The sequence below is a fragment of the Pempheris klunzingeri genome, chromosome 14 (genome assembly GCF_042242105.1).
Source record: "Pempheris klunzingeri isolate RE-2024b chromosome 14, fPemKlu1.hap1, whole genome shotgun sequence".
In the NCBI taxonomy this organism is placed as follows: domain Eukaryota; kingdom Metazoa; phylum Chordata; class Actinopteri; order Acropomatiformes; family Pempheridae; genus Pempheris; species Pempheris klunzingeri.
The window spans coordinates 10,266,014-10,284,917 of NC_092025.1; the positions used below are offsets into that span (position 1 = coordinate 10,266,014).

At 42.0% G+C, this 18,904-nt stretch overlaps 1 protein-coding gene across 1 annotated transcript; it reads right to left on the reverse strand.

The window, feature by feature from the left end:
• Nucleotides 1-1,634: 1,634 nt before the first annotated feature.
• On the reverse strand, nt 1,635-18,522 carry c2cd2l (c2cd2 like). Its single transcript, XM_070843085.1, has 15 exons — nt 18,266-18,522; nt 17,516-17,966; nt 8,352-8,447; nt 8,018-8,137; nt 7,360-7,470; nt 6,882-6,998; nt 6,643-6,742; nt 6,423-6,555; nt 5,993-6,057; nt 5,606-5,727; nt 4,938-5,109; nt 4,739-4,834; nt 4,231-4,364; nt 3,336-3,549; nt 1,635-2,783 (listed from the first exon to the last, which is right to left on the reverse strand). Exons 2-15 carry the CDS (start codon nt 17,879-17,881, stop codon nt 2,533-2,535), a joined length of 2,097 nt encoding a protein of 698 aa, XP_070699186.1. The 5' UTR covers nt 17,882-17,966; nt 18,266-18,522; the 3' UTR covers nt 1,635-2,532.
• Between the last annotated feature and the right edge of the window lie 382 nt (nt 18,523-18,904).

Sequence of the window (18,904 nt, forward strand, 5' to 3'; positions counted from 1 at the left end):
TGGAAGATTGACTCTTTGGTTTTTGAACTTTGAACCTGGAAGGAGAAGATTGACACTTGACACAGGGGGTTTCCCTCCCACAACACAGGGTTCCCTTTGCACAGGACAGACAGGACATTTTGCATTTACGCCATAAAACAAAAGGCTTTAGGTTGACAAATGTGTTGGCTCTTTAAAAACAGAGAATAGCTCAAAGTAATCCAGTCAGGCACAGACCAAATGATGTTTTAAAAATAATTTATTTTCAATAAATTAATCATTTCAAATATACCAACAGAAATCATACATATCTTAAATTTTGCAGCTGCTTTCTGTTTCACATTCCAGCCATATATATATATATATATATATATATATATATATAAATATAAATATATATATATATATATATATATATATATATATATGTGTGTGTGTGTGTGTGTGTATATATATATATATGTGTATATGTATGTATGTGTGTATGTGTGTATATATATGTGTGTGTGTGTGTGTGTATATATATGTATATATGTGTGTGTGTGTGTGTGTGTGTGTGTGTATATATACATATATATATACATACATATATATGTATATAATGTGCCTTTAGACAATGAACTGGCTTTATTCATTTCTCCAGCACTTTGAATTAGTTGTAAAGCACATGATACATGTCCAGCCCAGTCCTTTAAACAGCAGTAGCTCCACCTCAGTGATCCCTCTTAACAGCTCTCCTTTTATTGATGCAAATAAACCTCAAAATGAATCAAAAATCACTTAATTTGGTTGTTCTGAAGTCCTATCATTTACGTAGTTAGTTCAAAGATTTTTCATTTTCAACACAAATGTCCAAAAGTGTATTTACATTTTTACAAATAATTTTTGTCTTCGAAGGATGCAGCAGGCTTCCTCATATCTCTAGTTGCTAGCAATTTTTTTTTCTAGCCCTGAGTATGTCCGCTCCACCCTTCACCTAGTCGTAAACTTTGAAGATATTGTTGCTCACGATGCCGCAGCAGAGCATCTCTGAGCATTTCCTTGAGACTTCCATGTTGCACTTCTCCTTTTTTTTTCTTAACTGAGTAACTGTTGCATTATCAACAGGCATGTGAGACTTAAATTTATTTAAAAACAACTACGGTATGATAATGCTCCTGATTATTAATACAGGATAGGTTTTTGTTATGTTTAGTTTATGATTATGAGCTGATCACATGTCAGCATTTCCTGAAAACAAGTTTGCCTGCAACCCACGTGAAGGATTTCACACAATACATGCAAACTTGCTTCACAGTAATGATAGTTATTGCAATAATGAAAAGTCCATATGAGCAGCAGCTGAAGTCTCTATAATGTGTTTAGCTGCAATTCAGACTAAAACTGAGTCAACAGGAGCAACAAGGAGAGCAGGAGCTGATCTGAATTATGTCAGAATTTAGAGAGCCGATCTTGGCCAGATCTGACCATCGCACTCTTGGAGGAATTTGTTCTTCTTCCTTGTGTGTAGACATTTAGGTCCCCTGGGGTAAAAAGCTATAGCTTTAAGTTTTCATTTGTTCCAAGTGCATTAAATGCTGCACTGCTCAGCAGCACGTCACGACGGCTCCCACACCAATAGTTTGAAACTTTTGCTGTAACTGTTGTGTGGTGTGTGCTTTTTTTTTAGCCTCTACTGTGAATTACATTTCCATTCGAGAGACAATAAAGTCTGAACTGAACTGAATCAAACTCACTGCCCGGCTTGCAGAGTCTGCTAGAGATCCTGGCTGGTTGTAGTTTAAAAAGCAAACTGAAATGCTTTACAATATTCCACAAAAAGTACCTTTGTAAATTAAAATGTACAATAAATATATTATCTTCTCTGCGCCTTACATAAGATACAACATTGAACAACATTCTAAAACCAATATATGAGCATTTATGAATGGACGTTACAGCTAGAATAAGACTGATTTTTGTTAACTTACTTAAACTATGCGTTTAAAATTACATTTGCATGGAAAAGCACACAGCAAGGTCTCTATTTTACAGTGTAATGCAACTATGTTGACTCATTTTTTGGGGGGGTAAAATAAATAGCACTTGTTTCATGAGAAAGACATAATGATAAATTACCTTTATACAACCCAGGAATTTTACATGTGCTGTTAAAAAAAATCCAAGTCCAAAGTGCAACCAATAGCGTCATACTGGTGTTTTAAATCATTAAATTAAGAGCATTTCCACCATCAGTCACCATCAAACGCTATAGTTTGTGTTCAAACAGGGCACAAGACTATTACCTATTACCTATAACTATCACCTCTCCTCTCCAAATAGCAGATTTCTGCTTGAAAGAAATAGATTTCATAATCACATCTTGATTTCAGTGATGTAATTAAACATAACTTCTGTCCTGAAGGTGCAATAATTTCTCTCCAGAGGAAAGCCCTCCCAGAGGTATCCTCCTTTCAAGATGTACAGGTGACAACCCGCCTGGGGTGCTCAGCCTGTCAAAGACTGGAATCCTGTTTAGTCAGGATGACCCATGTCCTACCCTAACAATGACGATCAGTTATCCACTGAGCTCGTTCCTCCGTTGGAAGCAGTGGCTTTGCCTTTCGATTTGCTTGATGAGCGGAAAGAGAAGCGTTTGATGAGACGCCGGGAGAAGCTGCCAGACTTTTTACGGCTGCCGGTCGCGGCAGCAGCAAAGTTATTGCCCATGTTGGAGATGTCTTCATGAGATTGGCTGAGGCAGGATTCCTTTTCTCGATGTCTCCTGCGGAACAGCAGCTTCGATCCGCTCTGCAGAAAGCCCACTAGAGGAGGCAGACAGAATGCATCACTGTATTGAAGTGGCAAATCATGACTGCAGTATTTTGTCCATGTTGAAAAACAACCACCAAACTATTTGCTTTATGAATCAATTCACTGATTTCATGACATGGCCTCCTCATCAAACTGATTGGTTGAAGTAGTATTGAGCACTAACTGGTCCATTTAAAATCACTCTGGCCTGGTTGGCTGTATGTGTTGCAGAATGGCCTCCAGAGGGCAGTAGCAACACTTTAGAGTCAGTCATGTTTCATGGCCTGTCAATCATTGCTCTTCTGAAATGTTGATGTTATATAAGGCTGTTTAATAGAATAGCAGTGAGTTATGTAAAATGAATCTACATAAATCATGTAGTGCATGCTTCAGTGGCAAGAGGAGGTGACATGTAATCAAACAATTTTTCAAAACAATATTTATATTGCTGAATATTGTGTTTACAATCAGCATAAGACATCATTGAACGATGTTAGCGGAAACCAAACCTCTAACCCCGATGATGTTACAGATCAGGCAGCAAACTATGACGCCTGTCTTACCTTTATGGTCCTTGAGGCTGCGGGTTTCCAAGGCACCAGTGGAACCAGTATCAGATTCCACATCATCCACAGACGGACGCTCCGACACATCCGAGGGCGTGGTTTCATCTGGGTCCTGGTGATGCCCCGCGCCGTAATGGTTGTCATGCATGGCTGCGTCCATAGCTGCCGCGTAGCCGCTCGATAATGCACAGTCATCTTCTGAGAGGGGAACCTGCTGAGTGTTAGATTTTGAATCAAATGAGGCCCTTTTAAGGATGTTAACACAATTAATTAATTAAGAGGTTGTATTGGACATGGGAAGAGTGATGGAACTGTGTAACTACTTAGTGGAATCACAACCTAAAATGCTGAACCCTAAATGTCATGATATAGACACATTATTGTCAGCATTCCTACTCATCAACTACTATTACAACATCAGCTCTACATGCCACTGACTTCTGCTTCAGGTTTAAAGTCTAACCTCTTGCACAGAATACATTTTTATAGGCTTTTAGGCCAAAATCAGGTCAGAGGACTCTCATTCTGCCATAATGTGATCCACTGGGGGGCCGTGACTGTGGACTAAATTTAGATCAAACTCATTTTGCTGGCTCCATGTCATTTTTGAAATTTGGTTTCCGTTAGTGGCTCATGTAGTCGAAGTGATGTTTGGTAAAAACAAACAAAACCAAGCTGAATTATTGTTTCTATTTACAATAATAGCTGTACAGGTGACTGACATCCTGCTGATGAGTGTGATGATAGTGAAAATCAAGTTTCACTCAAATAAAAATATCATACTGCATGTCTAACAAAGTAGAAAAGATGACTCATGATCTCTTTTTTGTTTTACCAATAACAGCACAAATCTAACGAGCCACTATGTGACACATTTCTTCTAATCTCTGACCTTTGACACGCCCGAGATGATCAGCGTGCTCCTCTTCGTTGGCGTCTTCCGAGCTACCTTGGAGGCGGACTCTGTCAGCTGCCGAATGGCCGTCTCTGCAACAGGATCCAGGCCATTAGACAGGCGGCTGCTCTCTGAGCAACGAAAACACAAATATGTAAATCAGCACTATACTAGATATAGAAATACATACAAAAACCTGTATTGTATCTAACTAAAGAACATTATTTTAATGTCTAAAATGAATCAATTATACAGCTACCTTTGTTATTGTCTGTCATGTTAATCAGGCTTTTTTGTGCTTTGTGCATCGTATAAACAAGTCCTTTCCCTGTGCAAACCTGTTCTAAAACTAAATTAAGAATTGGAAAAGAACTACCCGCACAGAGTGCATGATATGTACTGAAAAGTGCATCCCTCTCATCTCGTGTTACACTGCAGCTCGCTGCTTCTCCTACTTTGCATCTGTTATGTAAAACAACGTCTGGCCTTTTAGTTCAAGACTCACTACTGGAGCTGGGGCTGCCTCTGCTGCTATCTGACAGGATGGTGGGTTTCTTCTCAGTCACCTCCACTTTGGACGGAGAACGCAAAGGGGAATCACCTGAAAGGCATCAAATATATTTAAGTAATTGATGATATCATTGCAGCGTTCTTTATTACCTCGAGCTGCACACCTGCCCTGATACAGTGCTCTGTAAGTGTACCTGGACTGCGCTCAAGCTTAAGTCGAGACTGGACGGTCGTGACAGTGGTGACGATGGTTCCATCTGGCATGATGGTTCGGTCCACATCGACTTTCTTGGTGGGGGTGAGTGAGGAGCGAAGTGGCAAAGCATTGTGGGTACTGAGAGGCTCCTCTGTTTCCACATACACCAACTGATGGAGCCAAAAAGACAGTAAATTAGCTTTTCATTTAGCAAATGTGTAGAGGTGACAGGCACTTCATTAAAAAAGATTGCACTTTATTAATGAGGTGAGCTGACATCTAGACCTGCAGGAGAAATTTCAGATGGCTAATCAGTGAAGGTATAACAGGTTGCAGGAGAGGTACGGGACACCTGGGAATGTATCAATATGAGTCTGCCTGCAGAAATAAAGCAGATGTTTTTGAGTGAATATTGTAGATTGCAAGAGGAAAAATGGCAAAGACGTTGGCCCAAAGAGATCTGAGACAGCCATTCGAGGCAAGACAATGGACTATGTTATCAGCTGTTATACAACATGCTCTCTCTTTTTGTTGTGAATCTTTGTTTCATTCCAGCTTGCTTGATGTTAGATAATAATCTGTGATGTAAGTACACAGCTCAAAGCACGAGAATGGCTTAGAAAGAGTTTAACAGTTAACAGAAATGTGCAGCGTCTTGTCACTCACCTCTGCTGTGATGGTAGCGTTTGGTGCCAAGCCGTGGCCGGGGCTTACAGACAGTATATGTTGTCCAGTAGGAACTTTAGACCGGACATCCAAGGCAATGGACGCATGGCCGGGCAGGAATTCTACCCAGATTTCAATCAGAAAAAAAGTCTTAACATATTTGCACAAATAACATGAAAGCAGTTCCTTTAATGCAGTTTTGAGGCCACCAAGGAAGCATCTCCTGACATTCTATATATCCCAAAAACGCTAACGAAGACAATTACATTGAGTCTGCCAACAGTGCATTTTAGGCACAGATGATTTTGCTTAAGCAGTCCAAGCATTCCTGCTGATCAAGTTTCTGATCAGCAGCCAGTAGTAAATTGCTATCGAGCTGTGACTTACGTTCCCTTTTGCCGTTCCGCTCCAGAAGTCTTACTCTCAGCTCTTTGGTTTCCAGCCCCAGATCCCTTCAACACACAGGAAACAACTGTGTTAGAATAAAAGTGAAATCCCAGTATGCAAAAAGACATAATAATAATGCTACTAATAATAATGCAACTACTTTCTGCTGATTTTTTCTTTAAAGTTCCTAAAACTGGCTTTAAATCTTAAGTAATGCTCTGTAACATTACTATTCATGATTACATAAGCAACAGTTGACATTAAAAACACATTGTAAGACATTATTTATCAAGAAAACTCAGTTAATCTGCTTTATTGTGACTTTGTAGGTGTGGTTTGCTCAGGTTTGCCTGACAGAAACCAAACAAACCCACCAACTGTCATCAGATTCTGATTCAAATGTCGCTCAATCCTGACTAATGTATCTTACAGAGTAATTTCTTCACTCCACTCCAGTGGGGCGTTGGGGTTGCTGGGCACAGCCAGGAAGCGCGTTGCCCTCTCTGTGGTGGGCTGGTCCAGGGTCACTACACAGCACAGCTCTCCTGATCTGGACCACTGACCTGCAAACGCACAGCAACACAGTGAGACCTCAGTGATCAGCAGGAAGCTGGGCGGAAACCATCTAACACTGACAGATATCCTCTGACCTTTACTTAAGGTCACCCTGAGCTGCTGGAGCAGTAGTCGCCTCACAAAGACACTCTGGGATACAGAGTTCAATCCCACAGTTAGGTGGTCCATGGGGGCCTAGGAGTGTGCAGAAAAAGGGTGCAGTGTAAGCACAGGATCTGTAATACAGCATCCAGTCAGAGCAATTTTTTCAGAAAATAGGTCCTGGCTAGTTTTATTGCTGCAAAGGTTGTGAATAACACATAACATTTCTCACCAAAGGACTGGATGCACAAGTCTTGAGGTTGAGGACCATGGCTGGCTGAGTGCTGAACAGAGTATCCTCTATCAGACCCTTAATTGTGTCCAGGTCTGCCTCCCCCTCAGAGGAGACCTAAAAAGGAAAAGAAGCAACCAATTTATAAACCAATATGTGCTGTAGCAGCTCATCATTTGTCTTTTTCTTACTTTAACTTTGTCGGCATGAAGAATTATGTAATGATATTCAAGAACGACATTTCCGTCATGACACATGGTGACTTTAATGAGGTGGAAAGTGACTCACATGCAAAACATTAAACGCTGACTAAGATTGATGAAGTTAGTCTCAGAGAGCATTTGCATGATGTGTTTTCTTTTTTGAATGCGTCCAACCTTTTAGTGTGTAAACTCCAAAGTGTCTCACAGCTGAGGCCTCTGCTGACTACATGAGGCCGACATATCATATTAGTGGTATCAGTATCATTTTTTCTCACCTGTCTGTGCAGCTTGCACGGCGACACGGACAGATTAAATGATGGCTGCTTGGAGAGACTCCAGGACATCAGCAGACCCTCGTCCTCCGCCTCCTCCAGATACACCAACACCTGATGGAGACAGACAAGGGGGAGCAGGGTTGGAAAACCCAATAAGACACAGAGGCATGCAGTTACAATAGATTATAACAGTGATATAATGAAGATTCTGTATGTAAAATTTCCTCATTGATATAGGCAAACAATTTTGATAATTTAGTACAAACAAGGCCTCTTCCGAGAGGATTGGTAGCCTCTGCTAACTTCTACAATGTTTTAAATCATTAAACACCAAGTAACACTTAGCAGAAAAACGTCTCATAATGCTAGATAATGCTTGCTTCCTGCATAATGCTGGACAGGAACAGGATCGATGGGAAATGGGTTCTTAGATTTGATTAATAACTTTCATTACTGAAATAAGACAGAGATCATACTTTTCAGAAACCTTTGTAAAATATACCAAGACTCCACATTTAATGACAATGACACTAATGGTGGGATGGCATGCAGTTGTTTATTCAAATTTGAATAACAATGCACATGAAGCTTTGGCATTCTGTTTCTTCTGTTTGCCGTCAAATGTGCAAACTGCAAAAATCCAAGTGTGCTTTTGTACCTTTGCCACCATAGGTGCTATAGTGATTTGATAGGTGTCCATGGAAACGGCAGCAGGTGACTGCTGGGTGACCGTCACAGGAAATGTCACTGTGTCCACCCAACATTTACAGTGTAAAACCTGCAGAGCAAGAGGAGGTGGACAATAAAGAGAGAAAAAAGTTAATGTTTAAAGATGCAACATTCATTCATTACTAACACAACTCCTCTTCACTCATGAATGTGTCGTCACCTGCTTCTCAGTCGACATGACAAAGAAATTTAGTCCAGGATTTTCATGTATCTCCCTGCATGGGTTACAGCTTTAATGAATGTGGACTTCAAAGATTGCTTACCATTCGGTGTGCTGATTGGTCAGTGCAGGTCACACTATCTATTGCAGAGGCTGCAGTTAACTGGAGACTGCTGTCAAAAGTGATCTGGATGGAGCTCTGGCAGAGACAGGAGAGAGCAGAGAGATGCTTCAGGATGGCATGAAATATTTTGCACTGCAGTATACAGTCTTGAAAGCAGCTGGTTAGCAGTTAGTCACAGTCCCTATCAATTTTTAGTTAATTAGAAAATGAAGTTGCTGCTGTATCAATTTAATTAAATTGTAAATGAATTGGCATTTTAAGCATTCCAGTATCCTTAGACGATTATTCACACAGGGTACTCATCACATCATTTAAATGTTAATCATACAATAGATTCCTTTAAAAGAACACTGTCATTTCTGCACTTCCCTGCAACAACAACCTCACAATCTTTTGCACAAACCCAAATGTTCCTTTAAGCCAATTTTGTGGCAGAATTAATGTGTGCTTATTTCTTCATGCCAAAGGTTCACCATTACAAGGTGGCACTGCTACATGAGTCAATAAAGAGACTCTTGTAAGGTGCCATAATCTGGGCGGCTGCAAAGACGCTGTTGCCCACAAGCATGAGGTCATTGTATTTACAATGCATGGCAAAGCACAACTGTGGTTCAAGTCCAGGCAGTTCTGTGGATCTGTGCACTCAGATGAATATTGCCTGAAGATACTGGCAAAAAAGCTACAACATATGTTTGACCAAAGGCTGGAAAGGAGTACTTTAAAGTTAATATGAGCTTTTGTGATAATGCAAAAATTGTGGATTCCCTCTCTCCATCGGGCTGCTGAGAGTACGCCGCGCTTCAGCCTCATAACAGCATCCCATTAGCAAGACTGCATCAGTCCGTGTTTGGACATGCTTAGAGCAAGAGTACTGTGTGAGTGTTGGACTTGGAAGAGACCGCTCGCAAGAGGCATTAGTGTCTCACTTGTAAGAAAAGATTCACCAGAATCGCAGCACCACCAGTGGCCTACTATCACAGAGTGCCAGAGGATGTGTTTCAATAGACGGCTTTAACTGGATCAGGAGAAGTGAGAGAAAACAAATCCCCTATTGTCAGGGCATATGTTCCTCTAGGTCCAAGTCCAACCTCTATCACACAGAACAGTGGAGGCGGGGCAGAGGTGGGAGGATGATATAACAAAGTTTGTGGTGTGTGTGTATGTGCGGGCATGTGTGCATGTGTGTGTGTGTGTGTGTGTGTGTGTGTATGTGCGGGCATGTGTGCATGTGTGCATGTGTGTGTGCGTGCGTGTGTCACTGTTTCAGCCAGGAGGGCAGGAAGCCAAGTGCAATGCTGCAAGCTTACGTAGGTTCCCTGGACCAGCACTGCAGTCACATGACCACAGCGTACAACTGGCTTTGTTTACTTCGGTTGGCTGGAGCCTCTAAAACTGCGCAGTCATCCAACCGTTCATTGCATCCAAAGTGCAGAACAAATATGATGTGATGTATTTCAGATTGCGAGGGGTTTTCGATGAAGCCATTAAATCAAAAGGTTCTGACTGTGTGAGGTTCATAGATGTACACTGCTAAAGGGCTATGTCACTGCAGTCAGACACCACCGGCATCTTTGAAACGAGGCTAATTAGAGTCAGAACAACGTTGTGAGCACATTCTCAACTAAATGTCAGTGTAGTTTGGGCAAAATGAGTATGATGAGAGTAAGCTAGTATTAGTAAGCATTTTGCCTTCATTAGAATTCTGATAGTGTCGATATAAACAGGAACTATGCAGAGAGGGCACCTATAATTGCACGCATCTTAACCTCTAGACACCTTTATATCTAAAGTAAAGCCTAAAATATATGTAATCGGTTGTATGTTTATGGTTTTCTATTCATTCAAGAGCAGTTTACTCAGACATTTTGCATCCATTGGCTTCTTAGGTAGCCATCTGGCGTTCTGTGGTGTTGTGTATCCTCCTGGCAGAGGCCACAGAGCTCATTTTGTCATGGAGAGGGCAATGCTAGCAGCACAACCACGGATTTGTCCTTGTGAACCTCCACAGTTCAACTGAGCGTCTACGTGGAGGGTATTTCTGGAAAGAGACGGTTCCCGAGGACATCCACGGTGTCACTTCAGGTTTGTCAGTGTCATCCCCTTTGGGTCCGGCTGGCTGAACGCCTCTCAAAAGCATGTGGGTCAACCAGAAATACATTCCCCCTGTGGCTTTTGTTGACCCTCATCTTCCTTCCCTGCATTTTCTTTTAGTAACACATATCTGAGATTTGGGCTACAAAAAGGTACAAACTGTGTGGCAGAAAAAGCCATTTCTAATGTTTTATTTTGCTTTTTTAACATTGAGACATTCATATTTTGAATTTTTCTTGAAAGGAAAATATTTTAGCGTAAATATTTTTAGCCTACAGACATAAGCACACAGGTTGGATGACTTATCGTTACAAAATAAAAACACATTGCTTGCAGTGTGGCAGGAGGGAAAGCAGTGTTTGTTAGCATGTGAACACTACTAACAAAAAAGCTAGTGTTAGCATGCTAACATGCTAAACTAAAATGGTGAACATGGTAGACATTACCTGCTCAATATTAGCATGTTAGCAGTGCCACTGTGTTAGCATGTTAGCATGCTGATGTTAGCATGGGGCCTCACAACTCTGCAAGAGAGGCTGTATGACTGTAAGCTGCTGAAATGTATGCAATGTGTGAAATGCAATGCTAATCACACATTGTTGGATTGAAAGGAATATGACTTTCAATTGGTTTTATACTTAAAATAAAATCTGTAAAGAAAGTATACAAGAGTATACAGAGTCAATAACCCCGTACCACTAAAACATCCACTAATAAATTACACATATAATGCATTGCATACATTACTGTTGAAGATAGACATTGAGCTTCAACATGTACTTATCCCTCATCTATAAATCCTGCATGCTGTGCATACTGTATATAGACATGTCTATATATGCACATACTGTAACCACCAACTCAATGTAATCTAGATTAAATTATCAAATATTAATCCCTTTACATTACTTGTATTTGATAAGAATCTACAGAACATTTGACTTGTATACAGATATTGTGTGTTGCTCATCATTCTTTTTCTATATATATTTTGTATATACACCTATTTTTCATGTATCTATCTTTGCTAAACTTTGTAGTTGTTGTCTCTAGCTGTGTAAAAATTGTGTTAAATGTCTTATATGTGTAAACATACATAGGCCATTAAAGCTGACTCTGATCCTGATAAACTATAATAAGATAATCTATAATGTGTGTCTCCACTTTAAATGCTGAGTCAAACGAGCCGCATCTCAGACTAATGCCTGCCAAAGACAGACTGTAAATTTAAAGCACATCTTTTAAAGTAAAACTGGAAAGTGAATTTGAATTTCAGATTGCTGAGGCTACTGTCTTGCACAATCATAGCAAATGAGTGCTGAGCGCTTAACGTCCTGTCATTAAGAAAAGAAATCTACTTGAGCATAATCACAGGGAATTAATCATCTACCAGCAGCTCGCAGTCAGGAAGGGAAGAAGTGAGCTGTGGCCTCAAGCTAATCACCAGCCTCGTAATAATTGCAGATCTTGAATGGACAGGGAGCTTCCTTCCCTGCAGATGCACACTCGCATGCTCTATTTGTCCTCCTCTACCACCCACTAAACCCAGTGGCGGTGGCTTGGCGTCATGTGTCAGCTGCAGATGCACACACACACACATAGTCTGACTATGATCTGCTGGTCTGAAGAGGCCCCCAGTCCAGTCCTTCAAGCCTCCTGCACAAGCTAATCCAGCCAGAGACATCTGAATAGCTCCATATCAAGTCCTCCTGCCAAGGCAAGATTATATCCAGAGGCTTCCGCTGTAATACTCCAGTAGACAGACATTTTCTCTGAATACACAACTGAGTCGTGAAACGAGCTGCATCATGGGATTACCGTCTAAAGGTGCAGGAGGTGTTTTTTATACTGCTGAACAGATTCACTGGTCTTTGTTTAATCTGCTCATGTTTAAGTGGAACCACAGAGTGCAAACATACGATTTAACCTTTGGATGCATATACCTAAATCATTATAATGCTAAATTGTACTTAAGTCTTTATGGGTATACAAGTCAATCTAGTCAAGTGGTAACTCCATGACAAATCATCATGATTTAACCTGGTTGTTACACATTTATGTTTATTACTTCACTGCATATAACCAGCTGCAATGACGCCTCAGGACACGGGAGGAGTAGGGGGGGCATCTTCTGAGCAGCCCTATAAGTCATCAGACGACTTGACATATCTTAAAAATTGTGAAGAGCCCAGCTGCAACACATAGCCAATGCTCAACCACTCTGCTGAGTCCTTGGGGTTGCAATTGTCACCTCTAATCTATATCTTAGAAAAAGGCACTCCAAGTCTCTTACCATCTCCTAGCCCTATACGAAATCAGCTAAATATAATTTTCCTCTTGGAATTTAAGATTTTGATGAAATATCTTCAAGTAAGAAGCTATGGGGCACTGTCAATAACAACATGTCTATACAAACAGATCAACAAACTCAAACAATGATAATTTATCTTGCACCATTTTCTAACTATATTTATGTGACAACCCCCAAGCGAACTGTCAGGATTCAGCCCCCTGGAGCATTTCTTAGTCTCATCTTGTTGCTTTGAATACTGGACTTCAGAGGTCAGGGTCAGGTCTCCCCTCCGGGTTTCCCTTTGCTTTAAGGATGCAGCATTCTGATGACACTCAAAATTAGTGCGACAGCGTGGGCTGCTCTGTAAGCTAGCAGTGTTTACACGGTCCCATGTGAGTATTGGAGGGTCCCTGGCTCACATCACTCTCTGCTGCAGTGAAGTTAATATCCACGTGATGTTTGAAATGAGTCTTACTCAGAACAGACAGTGACCCACTGACATGTATGAAATTTTCATCATAACACTTGCTATAAGTCACCAAGCACAGAGGCACAGTCCGGCTTTATGAAGCTCTACAAATAAAAACAGACCCTCAAGCACTTTTTATCTTACGACGACTTGATGCCTTTGGTTCTACCTGATGGTCTATACCAAATACCCACAGTAAGAGCTGTAGTTTGCATCTCCATCTTTATAGCTACTGGGACCTGCTACTCTCACTGAGTGGCTGGAACATAATGGCATGTGTCATTTAAACAGAAAACACGGGTACTGAAATGGATGTCACATTTCATAATGAGCACACAAGTGACAGGCTCGACTAGCAAAGCTACAAGTCAAAGCAAATGTCAAATTAGCTCCTTTTCCACATCATTTGTCCACTTAAGATGTTGAGGCAAACTAAGACGCTCTGAAAACTTTTACCACAGTTCTTGTGCAAAAGCACTGAAGGGAGGAGCTTCCTGAATCATTTACTGGTCTCCGTAACCAATTTTAAAATGGCATAATGTTCATTTGTTGTTTACTGGTGATGACCAGTTACACAGTGGGACCCAGCACAACACAAAGAGAATCTCTTCCCTTTGGCGTTAAGGTGATCAATGCTACAAATTTACATGTCATACACTGCATGTCATAACATCTCGTGTTTTTAAATGTTTCTGAGTCCTCACACTTTCAGATTATTTCCCAGTTTACGTGAAATTATTAGAGATTTTTAATGTAGTCTCAGACTTTTGGGCCCCACAGTGTAACTAGATTATTTTTCAATTAAAGGAATAGTTTGGCATTTTGGGAAATACAGTTACTCTCTTTGCTGTGAGTCACATGAGAGCATCAATACCGCTCTCATGTCTTGGGGGTCTCTGTCGGTTGCCTGGCAACGGCAATGGCAAAACGCCAGGAGGTGACTCCTCCCAGCCAAGAAGTGATATGGTACAAACCCCCGTACTGCTTTACACTTTGTTTTGTTGTATGAATTAAGCAAACAACATATAACGTGTTGATTAGCATTAGCAGCATCAGAGCTGCTGGTGGGCTTGATTTCATGATTTCATGAAGGAAACAGATGGATATTTGGACCAATTTTAACATACAGTGGATGGTTTTGAAAGTAGATTTTAGATTTTTAGAAAATGATGACAATGACAATAAAAAGGCCGCTCTAAGGCTTGACCGAACATAGTGGGACCTGCAGACAAATGGACTAATGCTGCCAACTTTACATGTGGGCTCACCCTGTATTTGGATGAATTTCAGCATAATTATTTAAAGACCTCTGTCAGCATCAATCTTAAATGCCCCAGAAGTACTTAGGTTAATGCTATAAAGGATTTGTGTGCTAATCCCCACATGATGACACTGAAGCCGTATCTTCATCGCTCTGTGTTCCTCCAGGGAAGCTCATGTTTTGCCTGATGTAGAAACATAATCATGAAATGCAAGTTGGAGGAGAACGTGAGTCTTGGGGTCCATAGTTTGGACGGTCCACTGCTCCAGTGTCTGTTTTCGAAGTGGCCACAGCAGCATGCCTGGCAGGCGGCAGGTGCTTACTGTAGCAGGAAGCAAAGAATGTGATGTGACTCACTTGTGGCCACTTAATACTTGCCACAAAGCCCCACCGCAGGTTTTTCCAGTCAGGTTTTTAGGGAGGAGGTGAAAAGTCAGAACATAAAGTAAAGTGCACGAAAGCGCTGAGATAAATGGCCGTTATAACATGTTACAACTTAATAATGAACACTTATAGGGTCAAAAAATACCTATTTCTGTCTGATTTCACTAATAATAATTAATAATAATCACCAAACTTGTGACCTTTAAGTCACAAGACAAGGGCAGTATCTTCAGCCACTTGGCTAAACTGGCTCTTAAACTTGCTCCGAAAGCACACAATGACAAGCAGATATTTTATTGTGATGAGTGAGCTCAGGAAGCTTTGGCTCACACTTTCACTTCACAAACTAAACACCAAATGGACAGACAGACATGAACAGCTTGTCTCCGTCTCCCCCACCAGTGACGCATCAACCCAGTCTGGAGAGTTGCCTATCGATAAGCATTGCGTACCTCATCACTGTCGGGTACAAGCCCTGTATCTCCTGGGTTTTTAAAGCATTTCATAAGCCTAAAGGTCACACAGTCACCACAGATCAAACCCACTGAGAACCATGATGATATGAGATTATTATGTACAAAAGATATCCATAGCAACCTCCTTTTTAAATATAACACAACCTCTTAGCAATAGCACTGCCAACTGGCTAATTAACTACAGCTCCGTTGTGCTGTATTTATTTTACTTGACTGATGAAACTGCATCACACTAACCCCCACTGAACGCTCCCAAAGTTCACTAAAGGTTCACTCCATTGTTGTGAAGTTTCTTGGTAACTGGCAGCAACGAAGGTGACAATGGATCAACTAGTGAGGCCATTGTAACATAACTAAGCTGGCACACTCCAGCATCAAAGAGAAGCAACAAACGCCCAACAAAAATTATTAACATTTTAATGAAAACACGTATATGCTGAGCTGGCTTAACGCTGCTTATCAAAACGTACGTGGTGTGCAGAGAAAGTACATAAAGAACCCTAAACCATGACGGATTCAGGGGAAGGAGTGTGAACACGAGGCAACCACAGTTTTCAAAGCTCTGTGAGCTCCTCTTACCTGAGTTAGTTTGTTTTTTAACCATCAGCTAAAGCAGTGTGTACAGTTTATTAGACTGCATTCATCACAGGAGTGTTTCCAGACTGTCCTCTTCATAGGCCAAGATCAACACTGTCAGACTTTAAAAGAATAGACTGACACTTGATACCACTCTCATAATTTCTCTACTGAATGTGAAGCAAGAGCCAGCAGGTGGTTAGCTCAGCTTAAGAACAGGAAACAAAGGGAAACGGCGAACCTGGCTCTGTCTAAATTTATTTTAGTAAAGTAATTCAATTGTATTTTAATGCTATGAATCATGTTCCGTGTGTCTTACATCAGATAAAACACACAGCGTACGTTTTAATTACGATTCTCTGGAATCGTTTATTTGTGAAATGAGAACACATGATGATTATAACATGACAATACAGTAACACTGAATGATGACAAATGACAACTAATGTGAGGAACAATGTCAGATTTGATTAGTATGATTTTGATAAATGTTGCTGACTTGACCGAGTTTGGTGAGCAAGTCGGACATCTTTCTAATCTGGGTGTTAAAACCAGGCAAAGAATATCATGTTGAACAGACAGTGGCCCATTAATTGCGACGTTAGTCTAAGCTCCAAGCGTATTTTCTCCAAACCGAAATGCAACTCATGCACTGTCACTGAATGACTATTTCTCTAAAGTGTTTTACTTAAACATCTGAGGGAAGGCTTTCAATCAGCCGAGGTGAGGTGACCCTTGTGAATCAGAACTGAGTGCCGTTTGTTGTGCACATTCACACTGTGGATTGATCCGACCCCTTTAAACTCCCCGCCAACTCATCTCTCATTCAACTCAAGCACACACACACACACACGCAGTATCTAAGTGGGGGGTAGAGGATCCAACTCCTCTTCCAGCGCTCATAGGAAACATCTGACCGCGTGGCAGACTTTGATTCACACACATCAAAAGAACTATTTGAAAAGGAGCCGTGAACACGTGCCAGAGTAGAAACTGTCTGGAGTACTGAATCCAACATGTCTGTGTGAAGCAGTGGTGTTAGTGTTGAAGCATGAAAACACATGCCTCGAAAACATTTCCTGCACAACACGTCAGACTGGGTTTGTAATCAACAGTGTTGCCATGACTGAAAAGCAACTTCCAGGCTGCTGCAGTTTTATTCTTCAGCTCAGTTCTGCCTCTTCCCACTGTGATCCAACACATCCATTTCCCCCCACAGGCCGGGGTATCAGACTATTTTTATGAGGTGTGGGTGTTCGCGCTGTGGCTACGCTGGTTGGTTTTGCCTCTCCGCTCTTATGTGCATTGATTCAGAGCTGTTACACAAGGCTCTGCCCCCCCCCCCCCCTCGTCCTCTTACCGATTAGACACTCCAACTCCCACACCTCTACCTCTACCTCTAGCTCGCTGCCTACACACACTCTTCCAGCACACATGGGCACACCGACTGTAGCAGCCCTTATTCAACTATTCAAGCCTCTGCTGAGATGGAGTGACCTTCTACACACTGCAATCATTTCCCCCTCACCTCTCCTTTGCAATATGATGTGTGCTACACCTCCTCCTCTACCAGATCACAAATGAACCACTTACCCCGTGCCTGCAGGCTTGCTCATTCAGAGCTTTGACCCAGGTTCTCTGCCAGTGCTCCCTGAAGGACCTGAAGGACAACAGAGAGGTCAACAAGCCTTTGACCCCGGCCTCAGATGCAGGACCTCCATCCCGTCCAGAGCGGAGCTTCAGCAGGAAGCCCCACACGCCTCCAGCCAGGCTCTGGTGGGGCTGCGAGAGGGAGAGCTGCTGCAAGGCTGTGTCTCTGCCGTCCTGCTTGGCTGTCTTCTTGGATCTCCACAGCCGCAGCAGGGTCAGCGAGTACTGGATCAGCCATCCCAGCACAATCAGCAAGGAGGTGAGGAAGAGACCCACCAGACACAGCCAGCCCAACTCCTGGAGCTCCATCACCGCCTCCTTCAGCCTCTCACATCACCAGGTCCAGATGGAAACTGGACTGGATGGACTGCCAGTCGGGGCAGCTCCCTTTAGCCTGTCAGAGGCAGTCAGTGTCAGTCATCTTAATTCAAGGGGTGATAACAAGTTATAACTGAGGAATACCCCAGAATACAGAGATGACGGCAATGGCCGCATTAACTTTCATTTGCTCGCTTCAGCTCACGTTAGATAAAACACCACTTGTGTGTATATGAAGCAGAAGCCCAGACACCATAAACTGCGTTAACGCTACGTAGATATCAGAGAGTTAATCCTGCATCAGCAAAGAGGACGATGCAGCGCAGGTTTACAGATCAAACTCGCATAATCAGTGGCAGCTTCACGCCAACCTACCGTTCACCTTAAACGCTCCGAGCTGCAGGCTGCAGGTAGTCGACAGCAAGGCATCGGTAACATGAAGCTGGCTTCGTGGCGATGTGCAGCGCTGCCAACAACAAATGTGTTGGTCCCATCTCCGAGTCATCAGCCAAGCATCGACCGATGCGTCTCTGCTGCCATTTATCGACTCCAAAACAAGCCTCCTGCTCTCTCTCGGTGCATCACGGGGTACCGCAGGTTTCAAATCTCCGCTGGTCGTGCCCTCCTGCCTCGGTAACCTCTCTACAATGATGATTAGACAAACAGCAGCAGCGGCGGCCTGCAGGCGGCGCTGCAGGGCGGGAGCGCAACGGCAAAGAGGAAGTGAAAGTCAGTGCCTTCAAAATAAAAGCACTCAATTTAAAAAAAAAAAAAAAATGCAGCCATCCACAAGAGTTGAAGCAGGTGAAATTCCCACGTTCACTGTGTGTCAGTTGGATTTTGTTATTATTCGCCAATTTGTGAATTTTCACCACTTATAATATCAACTGGGTCCTGCAGTATTGTAGAAGAATGCTTAAAATCCAGCTCTAAAAATAGTGAAGTTATTTAATTTCTATGCATTAATTCACACACTGAAACAGGGGCCACATGGTGTTATTTCAGCATAAGGGT